The 25,990-nt window shown below is 44.6% G+C and overlaps 1 protein-coding gene across 2 annotated transcripts in view; it reads right to left on the bottom strand.

Moving 5' to 3' along the window:
• tet3 (tet methylcytosine dioxygenase 3) overlaps positions 1 to 16,231 on the bottom strand; it is a 46,206-nt gene extending 29,975 nt beyond the window's left edge. The window contains exons 1-2 of one of the 2 annotated variants that reach the window (XM_063018221.1): positions 15,890 to 16,231; positions 2,503 to 2,562 (exon numbers count right to left, since the gene is read on the bottom strand). In XM_063018221.1, the coding sequence (XP_062874291.1) occupies positions 2,503 to 2,562; positions 15,890 to 16,231 (402 nt within the window). Of the gene's footprint in view, positions 1 to 2,502; positions 2,563 to 3,714; positions 3,942 to 15,889 lie in introns of those variants that run through there. The other variant, XM_063018219.1, reaches the window with a different exon arrangement.
• Positions 16,232 to 25,990: the final 9,759 nt, after the last annotated feature.

The following is a 25,990-nucleotide window of genomic DNA, read 5'->3' as shown; positions in this document are numbered from 1 at the left end:
TGTGTGTGAGAGAGAGAGAGAGAGAGAGAGAGAGAGAGAGAGATCTACAGTATATATTGTGCTCTCCTTTATGCACAACATGCCCAAAAGTATATGCACCCTTTGCCCACGGGTCTGTAGGGGTGTTCCCATATCCAGTAGTTACCCACATGTTTTTTGGGTTTGTTAGCGTGCTCCTGTACTCAGTAATACTCACATGTTTTTGGGTCTGTTAGAGTGTTCCCATGCCCAGTAGTTAGTATAATGTTATGTTTCCTTAAGTTTGTTGGGGTGTTTCTGTACCCAATAGTTAGCAACATGTTTGGGTCTCTTGGTGTGTTCCTGTTCCCAGTAGTTAGTCACATGTTTTTGGCCTTTTTGGGGGTGTTTCCATGCCTAGTAGTTAACTGCATGTTTTTGGGTCTGTTGGGGTGTTTCCATATTTAGTAGCCATTTTCTGGGTCTGTCTGGGTGTTCCCTTATCCAGTAGTTTGCCACATGTTACACATGTTTTGGGTCTGTTGGGGGTGTTCCTTAATCCAGTAGTTACCCACATGTTTTGGGTCTGTTGGGGTGTTCCCTTATCCTATAGTAGTCATGTTTTGGGGTCTGTTGGGGTGTTCTTTAGACCAGTAGTTAGCCACATGTTACTCATGTTTTTGGGTATATTAGAGTGTTCCCATACCCAGTAGTTAGCACATATTTTTGGGCATGTTGGGGCATTTTTATACCCAGTAGTTAGCCACATGTTTTAGGTCTGTTAGGGTGCTCCTGTACTCAGTAGTAATTATGTTTTGGGTCTCTTGGGGTGTTCCAATATTCAGTAGTTAGCTGCATGTTTTTGGATCTGTTGGGGTGTTCCCTTATGCAATAATTAGCCACATGTTTTTGGGCCTGTTGGGGTGTTCCTATACCCAGTAGTTAGCTCTTACTCTCCAGTATTTGTGTTCAGGAATTGAAAACCGGCTTCAAATCAGCCATGATCAGTTTAAAATCTGGGGAGCAAGTGACAATAATTTAAAGTGTATTTTTTAAATTCATTATTTAATTAATTGCTTTTCATTCTAGGCGGGTTAATAAAATATTGGGACAAGCTAACTGACCACACGTTCCTTCAAGAGACAGAATTAAAACAGGATTGCCAACTGTTCCACGGCGTGAACTGTACTCCGGTTTAAATGGTTTATCTATTGGGTTATATAACCGTCACCATAACAGAGATCACACACACAAACACTCCGGGGGAGGAAGAACATCCAGAATTACACATTAACCGAATAACAGAGTAACACCCTCCAACCAGGACTCTCCGCTAACAGAGTGACCACGATGGATTCTGCCATTCTGAGTTCCAGGGTTTTTTTTGTAGATGGGTGAGAGTTTGACAGCGGACCAAAACACCGAGCCTGAAGAGTCTCAAAATATAGAACACGCTAAAAATAATCTGTAGAAATCTTAACAGTCGACGTTTTGGAAAGACAGACGCCAGGCTCTCCAAGTTCGAGCGTAGCCTCAGCGCGAGTTCCCGCTAGACCTCTCAAGCCTGGAATATCCGTGCTACGGTTTATTCTCGTTCGTAAACACTGTACCACGTGCTCGCTCGCTCTCTCACGAGCGGCATTCAGCCAGATTTACTCCCGTCACCTCGAATGACTGGAGAACTTTGGCTGCCCCGCCTTCCGCTCTCAATCCTCTCTCGCATTTTTAGCAGTCTGAGCTCACGCCTCTCTTCCTCTCGTTTTTTTTTTCCCTCCCTCGCTGGCTGCCACTCTCCTCCAATCTGGTCCGGCGAGCGCCGAGCACCGAGCGCGGGACTCTTCAAACCCAAGCCGACTGACTGAGCGGATGTTTAGCCGACAGCGCAGCGGCGGCGGCGAGATTTCGACGAGACCACAGAACCCGAGACGCTCGCACCTGAGACTCGCAGGTGCACGAGGAGCAACAGCTGCCTGTCAAATCACGTCAAGGAAGAAAGCGACTGGTGCACGTTAAGCCTGATGTGCCACCCACGGTGCCAGCCATCAGCACAGTCAGTGTTCCCATTAATGCCGAATCTAATGTAATAAAGACCCAGTTTGGCATTCTCAGACTGGTGAGAGACGCCAGCGCCCATCGTTCATTGATGCTGAAAGAAACGTGGACAAGCTGGGTTTGATTCTCACCTCTGGTCAGAGTTCTAATGAGTTTCACATGTTCTCCCTGTGTGAGTCTTGACTTGCTGACTGGCACAGGATCGCGGTGGGTGTGGTTTCCTAACACACCCAGGCCTTTCAGGCACAGGTGTAACATTTTAATAAACAAAAAAGGCAGTGGTGGCTCAGCGGTTAAAGTACTTGACTAGTAATCAGAAGGTTGCTGGTTTCCACTGTTGGGCCCCTGGGCAAGGCTCTAAACCCAGTTGCTTAAATTGTATGCAATGATAATTGTAACATAAATGTAAACGCTCAGGAGTGACGGGCACTCAAGAAAAGTGGCACTCTGCCTCGCAGGACCAAATACATTTATAAAAACGAGTGTTCTTACCTCAGCGGCCAGTTTTGGGGTCAATGTCTGTGTTCCTACCCCGTCGTCGAAAAGGTCCACCTTCATCCAGTCAGAGACGAGAACAAGAGACAAAACAAGACGGACAGACAGATCAGTGAGATGAGTGAGATCAGGACTGAACCCAAATCATTCACAGATGGATTTTAATAATAAAAAAGAGGCGTCTGTGTCGCCCCACGTTCTCACGAAAACCTTTAAATACTTTTCATTTTCTTCTTCCATCGATTTGATCGAGAAATTGGAAACGTGAGTCACCAGCACAGAGACGCGGCGACCGCGAGGAGTAATAATGAGAGAATGATTAAAGCGCCGAGCCGTCATTCATCTCACACACACACACACACAACCAACTCCGACCAGTCATTCATCTCACACACACACACACACAGTCGACCTGTTTCACACACACACAACCAACTCCGACCCGTTATTGATCTCTCACACACACACACAGAGTCAAACGTGTTTCACACACACAACCAACTCCGACCCATCATTCATCTCTCACACACACACACACACACACACAGCTGCCAAAACACCTACTGGTAGGTTTAATTAGGTAGAGGTAAAGTCACATTGAAGTGCACCACAGACTCTTCTCTTAGAGCTGCCAATCTACCTACACTCATGTTTTTTTTTCCTTCAGAAAGGGGTTACTGGAGGAACATGCAAAACTCTACACAGACCCAGGTACTATTGAACTATGGAACGGAAGAGATTCCGGACCCGGTGCCTTCAGTCCAGGGGACTTGGGTTTGATCCCTGCTTTCGGGTAACTGTCCGATTGTGAGGTAGGTGGGTTGGCTTATCTACATCGCCAATTATCTAAAGGTGAGTGAGTGATGCCCTGGAATGACTCGATGCCATGTCCAGTGAGTATTCCTGCCACGCGCCAGTGTTTCCGGGTGGCATCAGCCAACCGTGACCCTGACCATAAACACACTAAATGTATGAATGATATTAAATCATTAAAATCATATTAAATCATTATTATTTATATGTATATTTTAATACACGGCAGGCTTTAGAGGTTAAAAACACCAGAAGAATGCCCATTATTATGGATACCAGCCTCCCTAGTCTTTACATACACACAAAACGTCTGGCTATTTTCCTATTCTGCCCTTTGACATTGCCCCCCCCATACACACACACACACACCGGGTCTAAACACAAGCCGATATTTACCCTCTCAGTCCTGCTTCTGCTTTCCTCTCCCACCGGCTAGTCGTATCCCTATTTCGGCTTTCTGCTCTGTCCATTCAGGAAGCCATCTTTCATAATCCTGCTTTACATTAGTGCCCGCGTTCACTTGTTTCTCCTTCCCTTCGCCAGCTCTCTCTCTCTCTCTCTCTCTCTCTCCCCCTCGCTCTCTCTCTCGCTCTCGCACTTCCTCCCCTCGACCACATAGACACAGAGGAGAATTTTATTTAAAGCCTGTGTGATCACTAGCGGCGCTGCACTCTACACACACGTACGTACACACACACACACACAAACACACACGTACACACCCCTCCCGTTCCTTTTTCAGTTTTTTCTTTCCTTTTCTCTCTCTCTTTCTTTCTAGCCAACTGACTGATCTGAATACACCCCCTCCCCGCACCACCTACACAAATACACACTAATACGCACTCCTACACACACACGCGCGGCTACGTCAGGCACAAAAAGAGCCCGGCCGCCAATCAGAAGCCGGCGTGGTTTCTGCTGCTAGGGCAAACCACAGATATGGAGGAGGGGAGGAAAAAAAGAAAAGACAAGAGATGCACCAGAAGGGGGTTGGGTGAACAGAGAGGCGAGGGGGGGGGGCACGTGCTGTGCACAATGTGTGTGTGTGTGTGTGTGTACACACACTGTGCGGCTATGAGCCTGTGTCGGGGGGGATGGGACTCTGTCAATTATCTTCCCCGTCCTGCCTGGTTTTAAACAATGCCTCTGGTATGTGCTATCACCGGCGACCATCTGTGTCTCGGCAGTTCGCAACAGCCGGACCGTGCGGCGCTCCGTCGTGCAGCGACACACACTGATACACACACGCACACACACACACACACACACACACACGGAGTGAAATACAGGATCACTTATTGTAGTCACTGACACAAATGCATATGGTGCAATGCAGCTGATACACGTCATTACACCAGAGCTGGGGGAGGCACTGAGGAGGACTGATGGATGCAGAGCCAGCCGATATGATATTCTATTAATATCAATGGTAAATAGTTCCGGTCAGGTGTAACTCCAAGCAAAGGGATTCAAATTATGTGCTGTACAATGGAAATAGAAGGTCTACAAACTGACCAAATCACGAAATGACATTTTTTGTACTTATAATTCCATCAATGTGGCTCAAAAACTACTACTATTTTTTTTTTTTATCAGTATTTTTATATGAATTTACCGATTTATTGTCTGCTCTCTAAATAGAAGTGGATCATTCGTCCACATATTTTGATTTGGTAAGGTTTTCTTTAAACCGGATGCCCTCCCCGACGCAACCCTCCTATTTTTCCGGGCATGGGACGGGCACTGAGGGTCCCGATGTGTGTCCCCATAGTGGTTAGGTTCATGTACGGTGATGCACCTTCAGTAGTTGTGAGTCCAGTCCAGGATTCAAACCCCTGGAACTCTAGTGTTACCAGCAGCATGGCTCTTACCATGTCTATACCTATATTATATACCTCTATATATACAGTGTATCACAAAAGTGAGTACACCCCTCACATTTCTGCAGATATTTAAGTATATCTTTTCATGGGACAACACTGACAAAATGATACTTTGACACAATGAAAAGTAGTCTGTGTGCAGCTTATATAACAGTGTAAATTTATTCTTCCCTCAAAATAACTCAATATACAGCCATTAATGTCTAAACCACTGGCAACAAAAGTGAGTACACCCCTTAGTGAAAGTTCCTGAAGTGTCAATATTTTGTGTGGCCACCATTATTTCCCAGAACTGCCTTAACTCTCCTGGGCATGGAGTTTACCAGAGCTTCACAGGTTGCCACTGGAATGCTTTTCCACTCCTCCATGACGACATCATGGAGCTGGCGGATATTCGAGACTTTGCGCTCCTCCACCTTCCGCTTGAGGATGCCCCAAAGATGTTCTATTGGGTTTAGGTCTGGAGACATGCTTGGCCAGTCCATCACCTTTACCCTCAGCCTCTTCAATAAAGCAGTGGTCATCTTAGAGGTGTGTTTGGGGTCATTATCATGCTGGAACACTGCCCTGCGACCCAGTTTCCGGAGGGAGGGGATCATGCTCTGCTCAGTATTTCACAGTACATATTGGAGTTCATGTGTCCTTCAATGAAATGTAACTCCCCAACACCTGCTGCACTCATGCAGCCCCAGACCATGGCATTCCCACCACCATGCTTGACTGTAGGCATGACACACTTATCTTTGTACTCCTCACCTGATTGCCGCCACACATGCTTGAGACCATCTGAACCAAACAAATTAATCTTGGTCTCATCAGACCATAGGACATGGTTCCAGTAATCCATGTCCTTTGTTGACATGTCTTCAGCAAACTGTTTGCGGGCTTTCTTGTGTAGAGACTTCAGAAGAGGCTTCCTTCTGGGGTGACAGCCATGCAGACCAATTTAATGTAGTGTGCGGCGTATGGTCTGAGCACTGACAGGCTGACCCCCCACCTTTTCAATCTCTGCAGCAATGCTGACAGCACTCCTGCGCCTATCTTTCAAAGACAGCAGTTGGATGTGATGCTGAGCACGTGCACTCAGCTTCTTTGGACGACCAACGCGAGGTCTGTTCTGAGTGGACCCTGCTCTTTTAAAACGCTGGATGATCTTGGCCACTGTGCTGCAGCTCAGTTTCAGGGTGTTGGCAATCTTCTTGTAGCCTTGGCTATCTTCATGTAGCGCAACAATTCGTCTTTTAAGATCCTCAGAGAGTTCTTTGCCATGAGGTGCCATGTTGGAACTTTCAGTGACCAGTATGAGAGAGTGTGAGCGCTGTACTACTAAATTGAACACACCTGCTCCCTATGCACACCTGAGACCTAGTAACACTAACAAATCACATGACATTTTGGAGGGAAAATGACAAGCAGTGCTCAATTTGGACATTTAGGGGTGTAGTCTCTTAGGGGTGTACTCACTTTTGTTGCCGGTGGTTTAGACATTAATGGCTGTATATTGAGTTATTTTGAGGGAAGAATAAATTTACACTGTTATATAAGCTGCACACAGACTACTTTTCATTGTGTCAAAGTGTCATTTTGTCAGTGTTGTCCCATGAAAAGATATACTTAAATATCTGCAGAAATGTGAGGGGTGTACTCACTTTTGTGATACACTGTATATAACCAATATTACTGTGTATATCATATTTCTTGGGTTGACAGGGGCTGAACAGTCCAGCCATCGTGAGGTGCACTCGTCAGTGCAGGTCCCAAACCCAGATACAATACAGGTCGCGTCAATTAATCCTAATCAAACATCGTGAGCACGTTTAATCATGCAGCTCTATTATTGGTCCACAGCTACATTCAGTTGAAACAGGAAATGATCCAAGCTAAGGGTTAGGAGACTTGCCTGAGGGCCCCACAGTGGAGACTGGGTGGTGGTGGGGCTTGAACTCTTAACCTTCGGGTCATCAGCCAGCACAGTCCACTAAGAGAGGTTTCCTTCTCACCAGCAGCTTTATTCTGGTTCGGGTTGGGAACAGGGGCCACCCACCCTTCCTCAGACACAGCCGGTCATGCCCGCATAGAGGCCCAGCCGGTCGATAGCACAACTGAGATGCGAACCTGGTGGGCTCGCATAATAGTCGATTTAATGCTGTAAATGTGTGTGTGTGTGTGTGTGTGTGTGTGTGTGTGTGATTCATTCTCGTGCAGTCACATGAGGGTTCAGCCTGCAGTGTTATTATTTAACAACGGCTGGTAATCATTTACTGAGATGCTGGCCAGCAGCTCATCACATGACCCCAGCCGGCATGTTTGAGGCCAGCAGGGTCAGTCGCATTCTCACCAGGTCACGAGATAAAAAAAACCAGAGCGTACGACGTCTACCAAATTCCAAACCCTCAGCTATTGGAACTATTGTGTGCAAATAAACACACGCTCGTGGTTCCAAGCGTCTCAGGGTTCTAACACCAATAACACATCGAGTCCGACGGCATTAAATGCTTTTACGTTGCGGATAACTGAAGGGAATAAAAGCGATTCGCTCGTGAGCATTACAAAGCAGACGAGAAAACAAACGAGCTGAGATAAAGTCGTGGCGGATCAGGAAAAAGAAGGAGAAAGGGCGAGAGAGATAGACAGTACTAAACAAAGCGAGAGAGAGAGAGGTTGAGGATGGCGCCATCAGTAGGCAGCACTGAAGAGGAAAAAAAAGGCGGTTTGGTGACGCAGCAGTTGTTACGCAGCGTGGGAACTCCAGAAACGTCATACCAGCGTGTGTGTGAGTGTGTGTGTGTGTGTGTACACGTGGTTGAGCTCGCAGGAACCACGAGGTGTTGCGAGGTTGCGCTGTCGAGCGCCGAGCTTCAACTTTCCTCTCGCTCTCGCCGTAAACGATTTCTAAAAACAAATGGAGCCGGTGTACGGCGGTCGGGCTGCTGCGCGTTCAGCACCAGCGCCACTGAACTCTGCTCGGAGTCTCGCTGCTGCAGCCGGGGATCTGACTGCCAAAACCAACCGCCGGGAAAAAAAATACACGCCGTAGGAGGACAGAAGAGACTCCGAGGCGGGACGACGGGTGTCATCGTTCAAACCGGCGCTCGTAGAGCCGCAGCGGACGAGCAAAACCACGAGTACTGACTGTTACAGAGGTGTCAAGATGAAATATGAATCAGAAATGCCCTGATATGAAGATAAAAAAGACAGAAATAAATAAACGAGTCCGTGTGTAGAAGAAACGGATACTTAAAAGACGTCAGGAGACTTTCAATAAGCGCAAAAAACAGGGAGATATGTAAACAAACAAGCTGCTCCAGCAGTTAATGGAGCATCTAAAACTCTTGGGTAATATTAAGAAGAAAAAAACGAAGTTTAAAAGACGGGAGTGGTTAAAAAAGGTGGACAGTTTAGGTGACAGGATCGAATAAATTAAAGAGAAGGGACTGTTTAATAAAAAATAGGACACTAGAGATTTCTTTATTTGCTGTAAACACACACACACACACACACACACACACATATAAAGACAAGATGTTTGATAAAGAGAGACAAGTGTGTCTAAAAAAATAAATGAAGGACGTGAGGACAAAAGACCTAAAAAGGACATTCTAAAAGGACAGGAGAGGGCAGTGATAGCTTAGTGGATAAGGTACTTGACTGGTAATCCAAAGGTTGCTGGTTCACCACCGCCAAATTGCCACTGTGGGGTCCCAAGGCAAGGCCCTCAACCCTCAATTGCTCAAAATTGTATTTAAGGATAACTGTAAGTGGCTTTGGATAACAAAAAGCGTCTGCTAAATGCTGAAAATGTAAACGACTAATGAGTTAGTCCACAGGGTTTGAATCTCTACATACACACGATTGGCTACATCTAAAGAACGACCCACTGCAACCCTGACCAGAATGAAATGGTGGCAAGACAACTTCAGGAAAAGTTACAGAATTAATTTTATTTCTTTCCATTTTCAACCACCGCTTTATTCTGGTCAGGGTTGCGGTGCGTCTGGCTTTACCGGGATCACTGGGCATCACCCGAATCAATTGCTGAGCCTCGTCCCCCTCAGACAAAGCCAATCATGTCTGTATATTAAAGAAACATCGCTGGGGGTTCGAACCAGACAGAATTCGAAAGTCGCAGTGAAATCAAGATGAAATGAAACGAGGGGACGTCTGTGTGGGCAGAACTGAGGGGGGAGGTTAAAAGGACTCAAGTCCTCACGCGAGGGGACGTTAAAAAATGTGCATCGTTTAAACCTGAACTAATTACACGGCAGAGAGAGACGGACAAAATTAAAGGGACGTTACGTCCTGCACTGACCGACACCTGGTCTGTCCTGACAAGCTGGAACAATTCACTCAACACACACACACACAAACACACACACACAAACACACACACCGTGCTGAGGAGGGATCATTAGGTTGCACCACTGAACTGTTGTGAGAACACCTGTAGGTGTGTGTGTGTGTATTGGAGTTGCTGCAATAACAGGACAATTAACGATCCTAATTAAGCCTCTCCGCCCCCGCTTTTTCGACAATGCCCCGACAAAAGCCTGTAAATCCACACACACACACACACACACACACACACACACACACACACACACACACTCACACACACACACACTCCCCCAATACTTGCATCCCACTGTCTCACACACAGCAAAGCAGATGTCCCACAAACACACACACAAACACATACATTAAGTCCTTTTCTCTCTCTCACACACACACACACATTAAAGTGTGTTCAGGTTGAGCAGCCGTAAAACACAGGGTTCAAATCTCAGCTGTGCTGTCGGCCTGTCAGGCATCGACAGGGATATTTCCGAGGAGGCGAGGGATGGCAGAGTGTTCCTGCCTTACGTCCAGTGTTTCCCGGTGGAACCGGACCCACAGTGACCATGACCAGGATAAAACGATTAATGAAAATGAAATGAACCGACTCGCAATCTCAGACTGACTAACGGTGAGATCCAGGGTTCGAATCCCCACCTTCGTCTACATACACACATGATCGACTATGTCTAAGGAAGAGGATGATGATGATGACAATTCTAAGGGAGCTAGACCCACCGTGACCCTGACCAGAATGAAGTGGTGGCAATTTTTTTTAATACATCCCATAATAAAAGGTTTTTGTGCTTTGTTGTGTTAGCAGCTGTAGAATAATCAGATCTGAGTAACAAGGGGCTAAACTAATCAGATTGGCTCTGTTTAACCCTGTAATGTGAGCTTGGTCTAATAACATGAGCACATTAGGCGTGGCCCCTGGGCTTTCTGTTTCGGCCCTGGATGTTATACACTGAGCTAGAACAGCAGATCGACCACGTGGTCTTTAAATGTTAATTATTACATCTTGTAAATAATAATATTAATATTAATAATAATAATAACTGTTTATCTGCTGTGATTCCTGTTCACACTGTTCTGTTCTGCACTATTAAAGCCCATTATATTTATTAGCTCCACTTACCATATAGAAGCACTTTGTAGTTCTACAATTACTGACTGTAGTTCATCTGTTTCTCTACGTGCTTTGTTAGCCCCCTTTCATGCTGTTCTTCAATGGTCAGGACCCCCACAGGACCCCCACAGAGCAGGTATTATTTAGGAGGTGGATCATTTTCAGCACTGCAGTGACACTGACATGGTGGTGGTGTGTTAGTGTGTGTTGTGCTGGTATGAGTGGATCAGACACAGCAGCGCTGCTGGAGTTTTTAAATACCGTGTCCACTCACTGTCCACTCTATTAGACACTCTGACCTAGTTGGTCCACCTTGTAGATGTAAAGTCAGAGACGATCGCTCATCTATTGCTGCTGTTTGAGTCGGTCATCTTCTAGATCTTCATCAGTGGTCACAGGACGCTGCCCACGGGGCGCTGTCGGCTGGATATCTTTTGTCGGTTGGATATCTTCGTGAGGTGTTTAAAAACTCCAGCAGCGCTGCTGTGTCTGATCCACTCATACCAGCACAACACACACTAACACACCACCACCATGTCAGTGTCACTGCAGTGCTGAGAATCATCCACCACCTAAATAATACCTGCTCTGTGGGGGTCCTGTGGGGGTCCTGACCATTGAAGAACAGCATGAAAGGGGGCTAACAAAGCACGTAGAGAAACAGATGAACTACAGTCAGTAATTGTAGAACTACAAAGTACTTCTATATGGTAAGTGGAGCTGATAAAATGGACAGTCCTCTTGTACCACCTCTCTTGAAGGTCACTGAAACAGGAGTTCCTTCACATGTACGATTTTTAAAAGAAGAGGATCAGATCGCAGCAGCAGTGCGAGTGATCAACGGCGTGACTGACGTCCACTAACTGCTTTTAGCATCATTAGCATTATTGAGCTCACAGCATGGATGCTGTACGGCTTGCTGCATCCTGGTTGGTGGATTGAGGGGTATGATAAGATGTGGTTGCTAGGTGACAGGGAGTCAGGCGCTGGAGGGTCGCAGGGGTCAGAAGAAGGGGACGATGAAACACGGCTTTTCTGATCAGTGTTAGTACCGCTGATGAGGAACGAATGGGTTCTGCTCTTAGCCTAAGTAAAGATCTAATACTAATTTTATTTAGATTTAACCTGGTGATCCAGGATGGTCACAATTTATATGACACACTGTATACCCAAAAGTATTTGGACACCTGACCATGAGCTTGCCGGACGTCCCATTTCAAACACAAACGATATTAAAACAGAGGGACGTCCGTGTGATCCTTTCAGCTAGAACAACAACAGTCGCTCTTCTGAGAAGGCTTCTTACAAGACTATGAAGTATGTCTGTGGGAACTTGTGCCCCATTTGGTTTAAAGATGTAGATCCACAACAGCTAGGCAGTTGTAGTCCAGTACTAGACCATTGCTGGGCCCTTGAGCAAGGCCCAAGCAAACCAAGCAAAGTGTAGAGCTCCAGAATGTGACGTCAAACAGTCAGCCCAGTGATTCCGAGGAAGCCGGACCCGCCGTGACCCTGACCAGGACGAAGCAGTGGTAAAGCATGCCTTAATGAGGAGCTACAGAAGTCCAGGGTCTCTGTGACTGGCACCTCGGGCTTTTCCCTCGGACACAAAAACAGGAGACGCGTGTAGAAGGACGAGTTCCTTCCTCCTCCACCCAACACCAACACAGCTTTCCTGAACCCTGTTTACCCTCCCTCGCCCTCGTCCTCCCCCTCGCCCTCTCACGTTCCCCCCACTCCATTCCCGCCATGACCAGGTAACGCTAATGTCAACACTGACTCGGCTTTTTCATGCACAACAACTCAAAGCAAAGAACCCGGGACGAATCCGGGGACGAACGGACCAACAGAGATCTCCACATAAAGAGAAGAAAGCAGAAAGAGAGAGATTTTGAGAGAGAGAGAGAGAGAGAGCTCTTTGTGCTCCGGTTCGACTCCCATACGAGTCACGGGAGCGGCTCCAGAGGTTAAAGGTCAGGCAGCGGTGTGGACAGGGCAGGTGGGAGGAATGCGGCGCTGCTGAGCACGGCGTGTCTAACACCGAGCTGTTAAAGACGCAGCCAAATAAACCTCGACACGGCCGAACTGAAAAAACTAAGATCTGATGTTAAAAGAAAAGAACGAGAATGAGAACAGAATCAGAGAGTCGCAAGAAATCTGTAATAAGGAAAATTATGATTCAGTCATTAATAAATACAATAGCACAGAAAAAATATAGAACTGAAATTAAATAGAATAGAAATAAAAACAGAGTTAAAATAAATTAGATCAGAACAAATAACATAGAAATAAATTAAAACATAAAATGAAACTGAAAAAAATAAAACATAAACCAAATAAAATAAATAAAATCAAAATAAATGAACAGTTAAAATTAAACAGAAATAAAACAGAATAAAATAAAATACAGAAATAAAAATAGAAAAAAAAAATGGAAAAAAATTTTAACAGAACAGAAAAAATACAACTGAAATAAAATAGAACAAAAAATAAAGTCAAAATAAAATAAAAATAAAATAAAATAAAATAGAATCAAAATGTATTAAAATAGAAAAAAAAATAAAACAGAAATAAAATGAAACAAATAAAATAGAAAAAAAAAATGGAAAAAAATTTAAACAGAACAGAAAAAATACAACTGAAATAAAATAGAACAAATAAAATAAAACGTAAAATAATAGAACTAAGCTGCTGTTTAAAATGATTGTTTAATAAATATTAAATAACAAAGTCAAAGTGTTCCATATATTTTAAATTTTCCTCATCCTCCTATTGGTGGACTTCAGACGAGCCCTGTAGCGGTGAAGGTCCAAAGTTTCTGCCACTGCCAGAAATTAGCTGCTGACCAGCATTTCAAGACCATGTTACTTAACTCGTGATTAAAAATATTTCACGATGAGCGATTTTGTCTGTGACAGTAAAACCGGGCCGATTATCACACAGTGTGATGCGGTGTATGACGTCCCTCTCTAACCCAAGTCCTGAGAATCCACGTCTACCTGCTCACCGGATGACCAGTACCGACTCTACTTTACTCGGGGAAACTCCAGGATCTGGTCTGCATACAGACACAAAGCTAATCCTGAAGTGAGCGCGAGTTCAGGAGTGTAAACACAGCGTAATGTTTAAACTGTCGGCACTAAACTAAACCCTAAAGCTAAATCATTATGAACCTGTTTGCTGAATGCCGGTGCTTCAAATCGCTGGATTAAAGAATAATGCCCATCTGAGCGCCACACACGACGACGTGCGTGTTTACAGTGTTAGCAAACTGCGCTAATCCTGCAGCTGTTGCTCGTTGGGAATGGATTGTCTGAAAAAAGTACTTGTGTTGTATTTTCTAGCACGGCAACCAAACCTCCAACGAGGGTCGTTCAACCGGCAAACAAAAGCCGGACCGGATCTGTTTCCGTGGTTGCTAAGAAGTAGCTGCGTGAGAGAAGCTAAACACAGCGGACAGAATGCTTCATTAATTAAAAAAGCTCATATTTGAGTAAAGGATCTTCTGTTTGTACAGAATTGGATTCTTTTTTTGGCCGGGGGGAAGGTTAGTTTGGTAGAAAGCAGCAGGAGATAGAAGAAATCCACCCCTACAACTGACTGTGTATGTTGGACGCCCATCCAGGCTGGTAGCACAGCTAAGATTCAAACTTAGTGCATTACACGGCTGCACCACCAACATTTTGCTTCTTGTAGCCCAAATCACTGACCGCTCAAAGGCCCTTAACCCTGTCTGCTCCAGGGGTGCCGTCCAAACAAGCCGGGATATACAAAGAAAGAATTGCATTGTACTGTACACGTGTAAATGTATATATGATCAATATATAATTCTGTTCTTCTTCTATATACTGTCTGCACATATAAGTCATTACTAATCTTTTCCACCAGTTTAAACGATAAAGGAGTAAAAACAGGCCGAACTGGAACTGAATCAAGTTTGGCGTCAAGTGTTTACTCTTAGTCTGACTGGCTAAAAAAAAAAAAAAGGTCCGGACTGACAGGACGTGTGGCGGACGAGTCCGGACAGGTCTGATGAGGAATGCGTGTGAGAAGATCAGAAGCTGGGAGGATCTACATCTTGTTGTCGGTTTGTGCGGAGGTTGTTATTACTACGGGTGAATAACGTTTCCTTCCTGCGGCCGCATCAAACCATCAAACCACGGCGTCTCAAACAGCCGGGCAGAAACCAGCCGATACGATCTTGAGACGCGCTGAACGTTAAGAACCATTAAGAATAATTTCTAGAAGAGCTCAGTAGAGTGGGAATTGAATATGTGTAATTTATGAAGACTAGTCAGCAGCAAAATTGCTAAAGAGCCGAACTGATTCTGCAGGGCTCGTCAGATATAAACCAGCCCACGGTACTGAAGTGTAGGTGGGACGCTGCGAACCCACCCAGCATGATCCGGTAATAACTTAACACCTCTAATAGATGCTAAAACGGATCCTATTCCACAGGGTCCCTACGCAGCGCCCTCATATTCCCTACACACTAGTCATGTGATCTCAGCTATAAGGGAACTTCAGCTGATTAAATCCCTTCATTAGGAACGTCATCACATAAACGACTCCTTCCAACCGAACGACTTCACTCCCTACGGTTCGGAATCTCACTTACATCAGGTTTGATGACGGTGGGGGAGGTGGGCGCTGATGTCCTGTGAAAGCCTTCATGACTTCGTGCTCGCTCTCCCTTTTAGTTATGCTGTAATAATCGGGGGTGCCGGAGTCTCAAGCTGTTCTCTGTAAAACTGACATTTTACTCTTAATGATTTCACATTGTAACTACGTCTTCTGTTGTTTTACCCCGAGGTTGAAGCCTGCAAGTCGAGACTGCTGTGCTAACAATGCTGCTCCTGCTAGATGTGATGGGTACCTGGCTTATTTGCACCAAAAATGTCAAGAACTCGCTACGGACTTCATCACAGACAAATAATGAAGAACTCCAATTATTTTTGCTAGTTTAAGTAATTTTGTGTATGTAGGATACAAATTATCCTCCAGGCCACCCAAGGAGGACGGGGGTCCCTGGTGTGTCTGGTCCCTCTCAAGGTTTATTCCTGTATTTTAAGGGAGTTTTTCCTTGCCACTGTCACCCTCTGCTTGCTCAACAGGAGGTTTTTGGTCTGTCGGTCCTGGATTCTGTAAAGTTGCTTTGAGACAATGTCTATTGTAAAAAGCGCTGTATAAATCAATTTGACTTGACATGACGTGTACTTCACTTCACTCTTACCTGTGGTCTCTTCTTCTTGAGCTCGTCACACTTCCTGAGTTTGCAGATCTGATGGCCGACCTTCCTGTTGAAGCAGCTGCTGCAGGCGCCGCAGTTCACGGTGCGCAGGCACGGCCCGCACACGCCGCAGCGCTTCCTCTTCTTCCTCGCCGGTTCCTGGGACATGGAGAAGAGTCCGGCATGCTGGTGTTCGGCCTGGATGTACTCGCTCAGAGGAGACACCGCGCCCGCTCCTCCACCTCCGAGGAACACCGCGGTGTTCTCGTCGTCCAGAGAGAAGTCGTAAACGTCCGGCGGCGGAGGAGGAGGAGTCGACTTGATCTGGGGCTTGTGCATGCTGGGGAACGTCTGCGCCTCCAGCTTCGGATTGGATAAAAGGGTCTCGAAATGATAGAGAAAACGCACCGGGGCACCGAAAAGTCCATAAAGTCAGTGGTGCTCGGTGCACGCGTGGAGAACGAGGAGAAGAACGCGGCGGAGGCGTGACGGATGTCGTGATGGACGTCAGCACAGCAGCAGGGATGTGATTCTCATTCTGGTTTACCTGGAGCTACAGGTGTGGTGCAGATGTAGCAGACTGAGATCATCTCTCCACACCGTGTCTGTATGGCAGTGTGATGGACCAGCCAGACATCAGGGGCTTCAGAGGAGCCATTTCATCTCAGAGCTCCTCCAGCCACCAACGGACTGTTCATAAAGAGAAAGAAGAGCAGAAAATGTGGGATTCATCTCTAAGAAACAGTAACAATTTGTAGTATCATATGATAGCAACCGGTAAAGGCATTATATACACGATATAGCCAAAAATATGTGGACGTTTCTCTGGATTATCAAGTTCAGGTGTATTAGAGGCACCCATTGCTTCCAACAGTTGATGACCAAGCTTTGAGTTTTTCAGCTATGGTTTGAATTCAGTTCTCTCCTGATTTAATTGTTCTTCCCTGTGATAACAGTGACAGGACACTATGGCTCACTGGGTGGTTTGATAAGGATGACGAATGAGTTAGGCAGTGCTTTCCACCATGATCATCAAAAATGGTACAATAACGGTGTTTCATCCATCCAGTCCAGTCCTAAAGACTGTAGAGTCAACATCACCATGTACTTTTCTCTTTTGAGACTTAAAATAAACAGTACAGATCTTTAGATGCCAAACGAAATCCTGCTGGTGGTGCGAGTTTAGATAATTTGTATGATTTCATGAGATCTCAGTTAGAAATGCAGAAGTTGTAGAAGTTCACATGGTGCTCGAAGTCCGTTGGGAAACAGGACATTGAAGACAGAAGTCCTTCATCAGATGCAGGAGGTTCTGAGCTACTTTACTCACACAGATGATAGAGAACTTCCTCCTGAAACATCCTGTTTCTCAACGAGCCCTGTATAAGTCTGAAATTCTACTACACGTGCTGGTGTACGCTCTGCATCTACACTATACGGTCAAAAATAGTGGAAACTCCAGCGTCCTGCACAGGGTCCTGACCTCAACCCCACTCAACAGCTCTGGGATGAACCGGAACTTCAACATCAGTGCCCAGCCGTACTGACAGAATGGGCACAAATTCTCACAGACATACTTATTGTTCAAGTCTTGTGAGAAGCCTCCTCAGAAGAGGAGCTGTTGTTCTAGCTTAAAGATCACACAGAGCTCACTCTGTTTTAATAACGCTTGTTTTCAAAATGGGATGTCCAACAAGCTCATGGTCAGGTGTCCAAATACTTTTGACTATATAATGTACATTTACACATAAAACTACACTAAATATACTCAAGTTTTTTTATATAAATATTGCATTAATACTTGCAGATGAAATAAGTCATTTGGTTGGGGGTGCACAAACTTGTGTACAGAACTGCTACTGTATTTATCATTTATAACCAGGGTTCGAATCCCCAGCGATGCTATCGGATAACTGGAGTCCTGCATGGTGTTACTGCATTGTGCCAAGTGCCGTGGATGCACTGTGATCCTGACCAGAATAAAAAGGTGCTAAAGCATGAAAATGACATGAAATAAACTAATTAAGTCACTGTGGCTCACAATTAGTGATCAGTAATATTATTTATCGATTGTAACAGATAATAAAGCTGAGAGAATAAATGTGTGTGTGATGCTGAATTATTGAATTATTGGATACTGGGGTTGGGTTACAGCAGTGTGCAGTAGACAGTGTGAGTGTGTGTGTGAGTGTGTGTGTGTGTGTGTGTGTGTGTGTGTGTGTGTGTGTGTGAGTGTGTGTGTGTGTGTGTGTGGTGCCTCACGCACTCCTCACGAGTGTGCCACGCTGCACTCCGGTAATGGCGCGTTATTACGCGTGTGCGCGCTTTCTTTGCTCTCCGCGCACTGAAACTGAAAGCGCATCTCAGCGCGGCCGCTTTTACTACAGAAGTTCCGCTCAATCCGAGCTGATTCTCTGCACAAAACGTGCATTTGAGTACAAAACAGCGCGATGTGAGACCTGCTTGCACTGCTCCGTATGCACTCGACTATTGCTCACTACATACCGCTCGCGTACTGATGGCCAAAATTTCCAGTACGCGAACAGAACCATCTCCGTTGGGGGGCTGCATCCCGGGTTTGACATGTCATTAAAAAAGTGGAAGAGCCTTAATATGTTCATATGTCCTGTAGTATGGTATCATTCATACGCATATGGTCTTTATACTATACTGCATACTACTACAGGGACTAGTAAACGTATATACTGAGTATGCAGTATACATCATACAGTATACACTGAGTATGCAGTATACATCATACAGTATACACTGAGTATGCAGTATACAGCATACAGTATATACTGAGCATGCCCCGTACATCATACAGTATACACTGAGTATGCAGTATACAGCATACAGTATATACTACGTGCAGTATACAAGTATATACTGAGTGAAGTATACAGTATATACTGAGTATGCAATATACTGTATATACTGAATGTACTATGCAATATATACCAAGTATACAGTATATACTAAGAGCTGCATGCATGATGTATTTTATACTAAGTGTAGTAAACAGTATGCAGTATATACTAATTGCAGTATGCAGTATATAGTATATACTAATTGCAGTATGTAGTATATACTAAATGCAGTATGTAGTATATACTAAGTGCAGTGTGTAGTATATACTAAGTGCAGTATGTACTATATACTAAATGCAGTATGTAGTATACAGTATATACTGAGTGTAGTAAACAGTATACAGTATATACTGAGTGTAGTATGTAGTATATACTAAGTGCAGTATGTAGTATACAGTATATATTGAGTGCAGTATGTAGTATATACTAAGTGCAGTATACAGTATATACTGAGTGTAGTAAACACTATACAGTATATACTGAGTGTAGTATGTAGTATATACTAAGTGCAGTATGTAGTATACAGTATATATTGAGTGCAGTATGTAGTATATACTAAGTGCAGTATACTGTATATACTGAGTGCAGTATAAACTATATACTGAGTATGCAGTATATGAACAGTGCTTGTTTATATATGAAAGCATCAGGTTGTATCAGGTTGGTCTAAATACAGAACACCGCCCCAAAACCACCACCACCACCACCACCACCATCCCGCCACGCTCCGTGTGAACCTGGAGTCTCATTTCTGTTTGAGAAACCCGACTCCGGCTCCTAAAATTAGCCTAGCCACCATGGCTAACAACATGCCAGAAATACTTGGCTACTACAAACCTAAATTAGAAAGTGGTGGAGTGAAATGATCCGTCCAAACATCCTAAAGTTTCCCACTACGAAGCAGTTGGCAGCGACGGAGCCACTATCTGTGAGCCAGGTCTTCTCATCCAGCAGCAGTGTCTGGTTTTACAAACGCTGATCTGACTGAATAAGCATGAATTCTCACAGAGGAACCGGTTTAACCAGAAATACTCTAATTCTGTGTGACGTAAAACTGCAATGTAATACTAGGCAAAAATCCCTACAAACTATTAAATACACCGACCAGTCATAACATTAAAACCACCTTTTTGTTTCTACACTCACTGTCTATTTTATCAGCTCCACTTACTATATAGAAGCACTTTGTAGTTCTACAATTACTGACTGTAGTCCATCTGTTTCTATGCATGCTTTGTTACCCCCTTTCACCCTGTTCTTCAATGGTCAGGACCCCCACAGAGCAGGTATTATTTAGGTGGTGGATCATTCTCAGCACTGACCGCCGTATAAATGACCCCAGTGTGTCGGTATGGCGTTAAAAACTAATCAATCAATCAATCAATTCTCAGCACTACAGTGACACTGACATGGTGGTGGTGTGTTAGTGTATGTTGTGCTGGTATGAGTGGATCAGACACAGCAGCGCTGCTGGAGTTTTTAAACACCTCACTGTCACTGCTGGACTAAGAATAGTCCACCAACCAAAAATATCCAGCCAACAGCGCCCCGTGGGCAGCGTCCTGTGACCACTGATGAAGGTCTAGAAGACGACCGACTCAAACAGCAGCAATAGATGAGCGATCGTCTCTGACTTCACATCTACAAGGTGGACCAACTAGGTAGGAGTGTCTAATAGAGTGGACAGTGAGTGGACACGGTAATTAAAAACTCCAGCAGCGCTGCTGTGTCTGATCCACTCATACCAGCACAACACACACTAACACACCACCACCATGTCAGTGTCACTGCAGTGCTGAGATCATCCACCACCTAAATAATACCTGCTCTGTGGGGGTCCTGACCATTGAAGAACAGGGTGAAAGGGGGTAACAAAGCATGCATAGAAACAGATGGACTACAGTCAGTAATTGTAGAACTACAAAGTGCTTCTATATGGTAAGTGGAGCTGATAAAATGGACAGTGAGTGTAGAAACAAAGAGGTGGTTTTAATGTTATGACTGATCGGTGTATGTGCAAAATATTCATAAAAGCATGTGCCACCAACACTCCCCTAATCATAATAAACAATTAACAAATAACAAAGCAATGTTAAGTTTAGAAAATAAAACCTTACTGTCTATAATGACATATTAATGATATTATAATATAATGATATTAATAGTTTATAACAATGTATGTACTGCATTTTATCTGTTACTCATCTGCACACGTCCTTAATCGAATAGAAGTACAAAAATGGACATGTCTGCACGTCCGGGTCGGGTAGTAACCTCATACCCTTTACATTTTCAGCCCTTCCAGTACTGTGATGGTATATTGTCTAAGCAATTGAGGTTTAAGGGCCTTGCTCAAGGGCCCAACAGTGTCAACCTGGCAGTGGTGGGCTTCAACAAGCGACCTTTCGATTACAAGTCCAGTACCTAGGCTACAACTGCCCTATGTATGCCCTTTCATTATGTATGTTTATATATAGAAAAAAACCAACACTGTGCCTCAAACTTCCTTAAAGGACATATATGTGTGTGTATATACATGCTCTAATACATACACTTAAGCTATGATATATACTGTATATAATGTATGTACCCTCGTGGGTGCAGCTCCGAAATAAATATGTACATTTTCAGTACTTCTATTCACGTCCACGCACTGTGGAAGTCACACACCGATCCCGTGTCCCAGTTCACTTATTTTCCCCGCCATGCATTGCGCAAAACGTGCACATTTTTAATCTAAAAGCGAACAAACCTGAATGAAATCGTGCAGGAAGCAGCGACGCCGGGTTGCATTGAGTCCCGCACCGAGTTCAGTCCACGCGCCGGAACACGTGGCTCAGTATACAGCGCTACGGCGCTGCTGCACGAGTTAAAAAGCCCGGGCTGTGTCCCAAATCACACACTGTACTCACTACATAGCATGCAAACAAGCGAGTGGTATTAAGAGCGGATCGGTACGTGACTGTTCACAACATTTAAAGGTTAAACACGTGAACACAGCTGCTAAACAAGAGCAGCAGCTTGATCTTTTACTTTTATCTTCATTTATTATTAATTATACACGTTTCCCAAACTCAAATGATATCAAACTAAATCCTCATGAATATCACACAGACCTAAAACAACACATACAATTAAAGCAGAAATAATCTGATCAATGCACAGTAAATACGAGGGATCTTCAAAAAGTGTCCTCACTTTTATATTTTGGTTATAAGTGGTGAGGGTGGAGCAATTGAGGGTTAACGGCCTTGCTCAAGGGCCCAACAGCTGCAACCTGGCACTGGTGTGGTTTGAACCAGCGACCTTCTGCTTACTAGTTTAGTCCCTTAACCACTAGGCTACATCTGCCTAGTAATCGGTCGTGTCCGACACACTGAGAGACGCTTACAGTCCGGATTTAGCTCCATCTGATTTCCACCTTTTTGGACGCTTAAAGGGGAAGAAGATTCTCATGTGATGATGATTTGAAAGCAGCGGCGCAAATCATGTTCTGCTGATGGCATTAAAAAGTTGGTACGACGCTGGAAAAATGCATCGGAAGGCGACTGTGTAGAAGAGTGACGTGATTTGTTTTTGAAAATCTTAATAATTAGAGTTTAAAACAGTGCGGAAACTTTTTGAAGAACCCTTGAACCCTATTCGTGTAATAGAATCTTTATAACTGACTAACGCAGTAACTAAACTTTTATATCTTGCATCACTTGCACCACTTAAGTTATTGTCTTTAAAATATTATTAGAATTTGTTTTTATATGTTTTGATACATTTTTTGTCTGTGCTTTTACTGATCATTTTTTTATGCTTTTCATGTCTAGAGTCTTTGACTGCTTCTTTACACCAGCCAGCAATGGATTACATTTACATTTTCAGCATTTAGCGGACGCTTTTATCCAAAGCGACTTACAGTACTGTGACAGTATACTGTTCAAGCAATCAAAGGTTAAGGACCGTGCTCAAGGGCCCAACAGTGGCAACCTGGCAGTGGTGGGGCTTGAACCAGCGACCTTTTGATTACTAGTCCATTACCTTAACCACTAGGCTACAGCTGCTCCTCCAAGAAACAGATCAGTAACAATGGACCAAGTGTTTTAAATTTGATTTCAATGAAGGTGACTTACAGTACTGTGACAGTATACAGTCTGAGCAAATGTGGGTTAAGGGCCTTGCTCAAGGGCCCAACAGCAGCAACCTTGTGATTACTAGTCCAGTACCTTAACCGCTAGGCTACAACTGCCATTACCACTTACCAGAGCTCTAATACGTATCAAGGAACATTATTGAATAGATAAACAAATAAATTAATAGATGTATTAATGCATGGATCGTTGGATGAATTAATGATCCTGCACCACTTAAATTATTGTATTTTTTTTCCAAATAAACTTTGCAAAATGCTGCGTGTTGTGATACAGTAAATCCTGCAGGTCGTTGTTTCTGTAACAATAAAATGTAAAAATGCGAAATTCGTTCCCTCCCCCCCAGAAGCCACGTCAATTCGGTCGGCACTAGGAAGTAGACTTTGATGTTACAGCAACGCATGGATGTTTACATTAGTTTAACTTAATGACTTTATCACCACGTCCAAAGGTGAAGAAAGCCGCACTTTGTGCGCCTAATGCACCCCGTGATCGTACCGATTGATGACCAGATCTGTTGCATTTTGCACCAGCGCAAACACGAGGTGCGAACCAAAACACCAAACCGGTGAGGCTCGTGCGCCGAATTAAGCGCATGCTCAGCGGAAAGTGCGCAAAGTACTCAGCATGCGCAAGTTAACACATTTAGCGGCTCTCTTATCGATGTGTATTGGACTAATTGCGGGAGGGATGAGTTAATCACTTTCCCTAAAGGCAGCGCAACACACACACACACACACACACACTAATCTGCAATTTAAACTCTATATCAAGAAAAGATCCGCAAAGCAAGTGTATGGAAACTTACCTACCAAGGATCAAGGAAATCCTGTTCTGCTCTGCATTTCTTCTCTAGCTTAATACCAGCACAAATAACTACAAAAAGTGCAAACATGAGCAGCACAGCACATTAAAAACCTCCAACTCATGTAGAACTCATTTTAAAGAGAAGCTTTTGCTGCACTGAGCTCTGACACAGCACATTCATAGAAGACAAAAAAAAACTGCAGTCACATGGAAGTGAAAAATCTCCACAGTGCATCTGGACTCCTCCTGTAGAGTTCAGAGCCTCTAGAGTTTCATAAAAGGAGAACTAGGAGGAGGAGAAGGAGGAGGAGAAGAGGAACACACAGGGGTCATTAGGGCTGAAGGAAAGTGTGGAGCGGAGTAATCCGGGAACACAGGGGTTAAAGTCAGTCTGCACCAGCTCCAAACATCTTCCACCGGCTGGAGGAGTAAATCTGAATCCGAACCCTGAAAGGACCCGTGTATGACTGAGAGTTTTACCCCAATCAAGGTCCAAACCTACCCAGAAGCAAACACGGGCGTCTCAGGGCAACACTTATTCACTTACTTGTTCGCAGCCATTCACATCCAATGCAAGCAAAAGCAACTGAGGGCCTTTAAAGCAAATTAGGAGCCCTTCTGAAGGGCCCAATAGTGCAACCTGGCAGTGACGGGGCTTGGACCCGCGACCTTCCGATTACCTTAACCAGTCCAGTACCACACAAACACAAAAAGAACATGCCAAACTGCTTACAGAGACCCACAGTGGCGTTCGAACCCAAAGCTGTGCAACAACCAGACTGCCTGCTACTGCTACGCAACCATACTGTCCAAATATTTACAGGAAAATATTCAAGTATAAAAACAGCATCAAATTAAGTTACTTTATATTTACAGTGTATCACAAAAGTGAGTACACCCCTCACATTTCTGCAGATATTTAAGTATATCTTTTCATGGGACAACACTGACAAAATGACACTTTGACACAATGAAAAGTAGTCTGTGTGCAGCTTATATAACAGTGTAAATTTATTCTTCCCTCAAAATAACTCAATATACAGCCATTAATGTCTAAACCACCGGCAACAAAAGTGAGTACACCCCTAAGAGACTACACCCCTAAATGTCCAAATTGAGCACTGCTTGTCATTTTCCCTCCAAAATGTCATGTGATTTGTTAGTGTTACTAGGTCTCAGGTGTGCATAGGGAGCAGGTGTGTTCAATTTAGTAGTACAGCTCTCACACTCTCTCATACTGGTCACTGAAAGTTCCAACATGGCACCTCATGGCAAAGAACTCTCTGAGGATCTTAAAAGACGAATTGTTGCGCTACATGAAGATGGCCAAGGCTACAAGAAGATTGCCAACACCCTGAAACTGAGCTGCAGCACAGTGGCCAAGATCATCCAGCGTTTTAAAAGAGCAGGGTCCACTCAGAACAGACCTCGCGTTGGTCGTCCAAAGAAGCTGAGTGCACGTGCTCAGCGTCACATCCAACTGCTGTCTTTGAAAGATAGGCGCAGGAGTGCTGTCAGCATTGCTGCAGAGATTGAAAAGGTGGGGGGTCAGCCTGTCAGTGCTCAGACCATACGCCGCACACTACATCAAATTGGTCTGCATGGCTGTCACCCCAGAAGGAAGCCTCTTCTGAAGTCTCTACACAAGAAAGCCCGCAAACAGTTTGCTGAAGACATGTCAACAAAGGACATGGATTACTGGAACCATGTCCTATGGTCTGATGAGACCAAGATTAATTTGTTTGGTTCAGATGGTCTCAAGCATGTGTGGCGGCAATCAGGTGAGGAGTACAAAGATAAGTGTGTCATGCCTACAGTCAAGCATGGTGGTGGGAATGCCATGGTCTGGGGCTGCATGAGTGCAGCAGGTGTTGGGGAGTTACATTTCATTGAGGGACACATGAACTCCAATATGTACTGTGAAATACTGAGCAGAGCATGATCCCCTCCCTCCGGAAACTGGGTCGCAGGGCAGTGTTCCAGCATGATAATGACCCCAAACACACCTCTAAGACGACCACTGCTTTATTGAAGAGGCTGAGGGTAAAGGTGATGGACTGGCCAAGCATGTCTCCAGACCTAAACCCAATCGAACATCTTTGGGGCATCCTCAAGCGGAAGGTGGAGGAGTGCAAAGTCTCGAATATCCGCCAGCTCCGTGATGTCGTCATGGAGGAGTGGAAAAGCATTCCAGTGGCAACCTGTGAAGCTCTGGTAAACTCCATGCCCAGGAGAGTTAAGGCAGTTCTGGGAAATAATGGTGGCCACATAAAATATTGACA

The sequence above is a fragment of the Trichomycterus rosablanca genome, chromosome 21 (assembly GCF_030014385.1).
Source record: "Trichomycterus rosablanca isolate fTriRos1 chromosome 21, fTriRos1.hap1, whole genome shotgun sequence".
Classification (NCBI taxonomy): Eukaryota; Metazoa; Chordata; class Actinopteri; order Siluriformes; family Trichomycteridae; genus Trichomycterus; species Trichomycterus rosablanca.
Note: the sequence above shows the minus strand (reverse complement) of the source record. Positions and strands in the feature narration are given on the sequence as shown.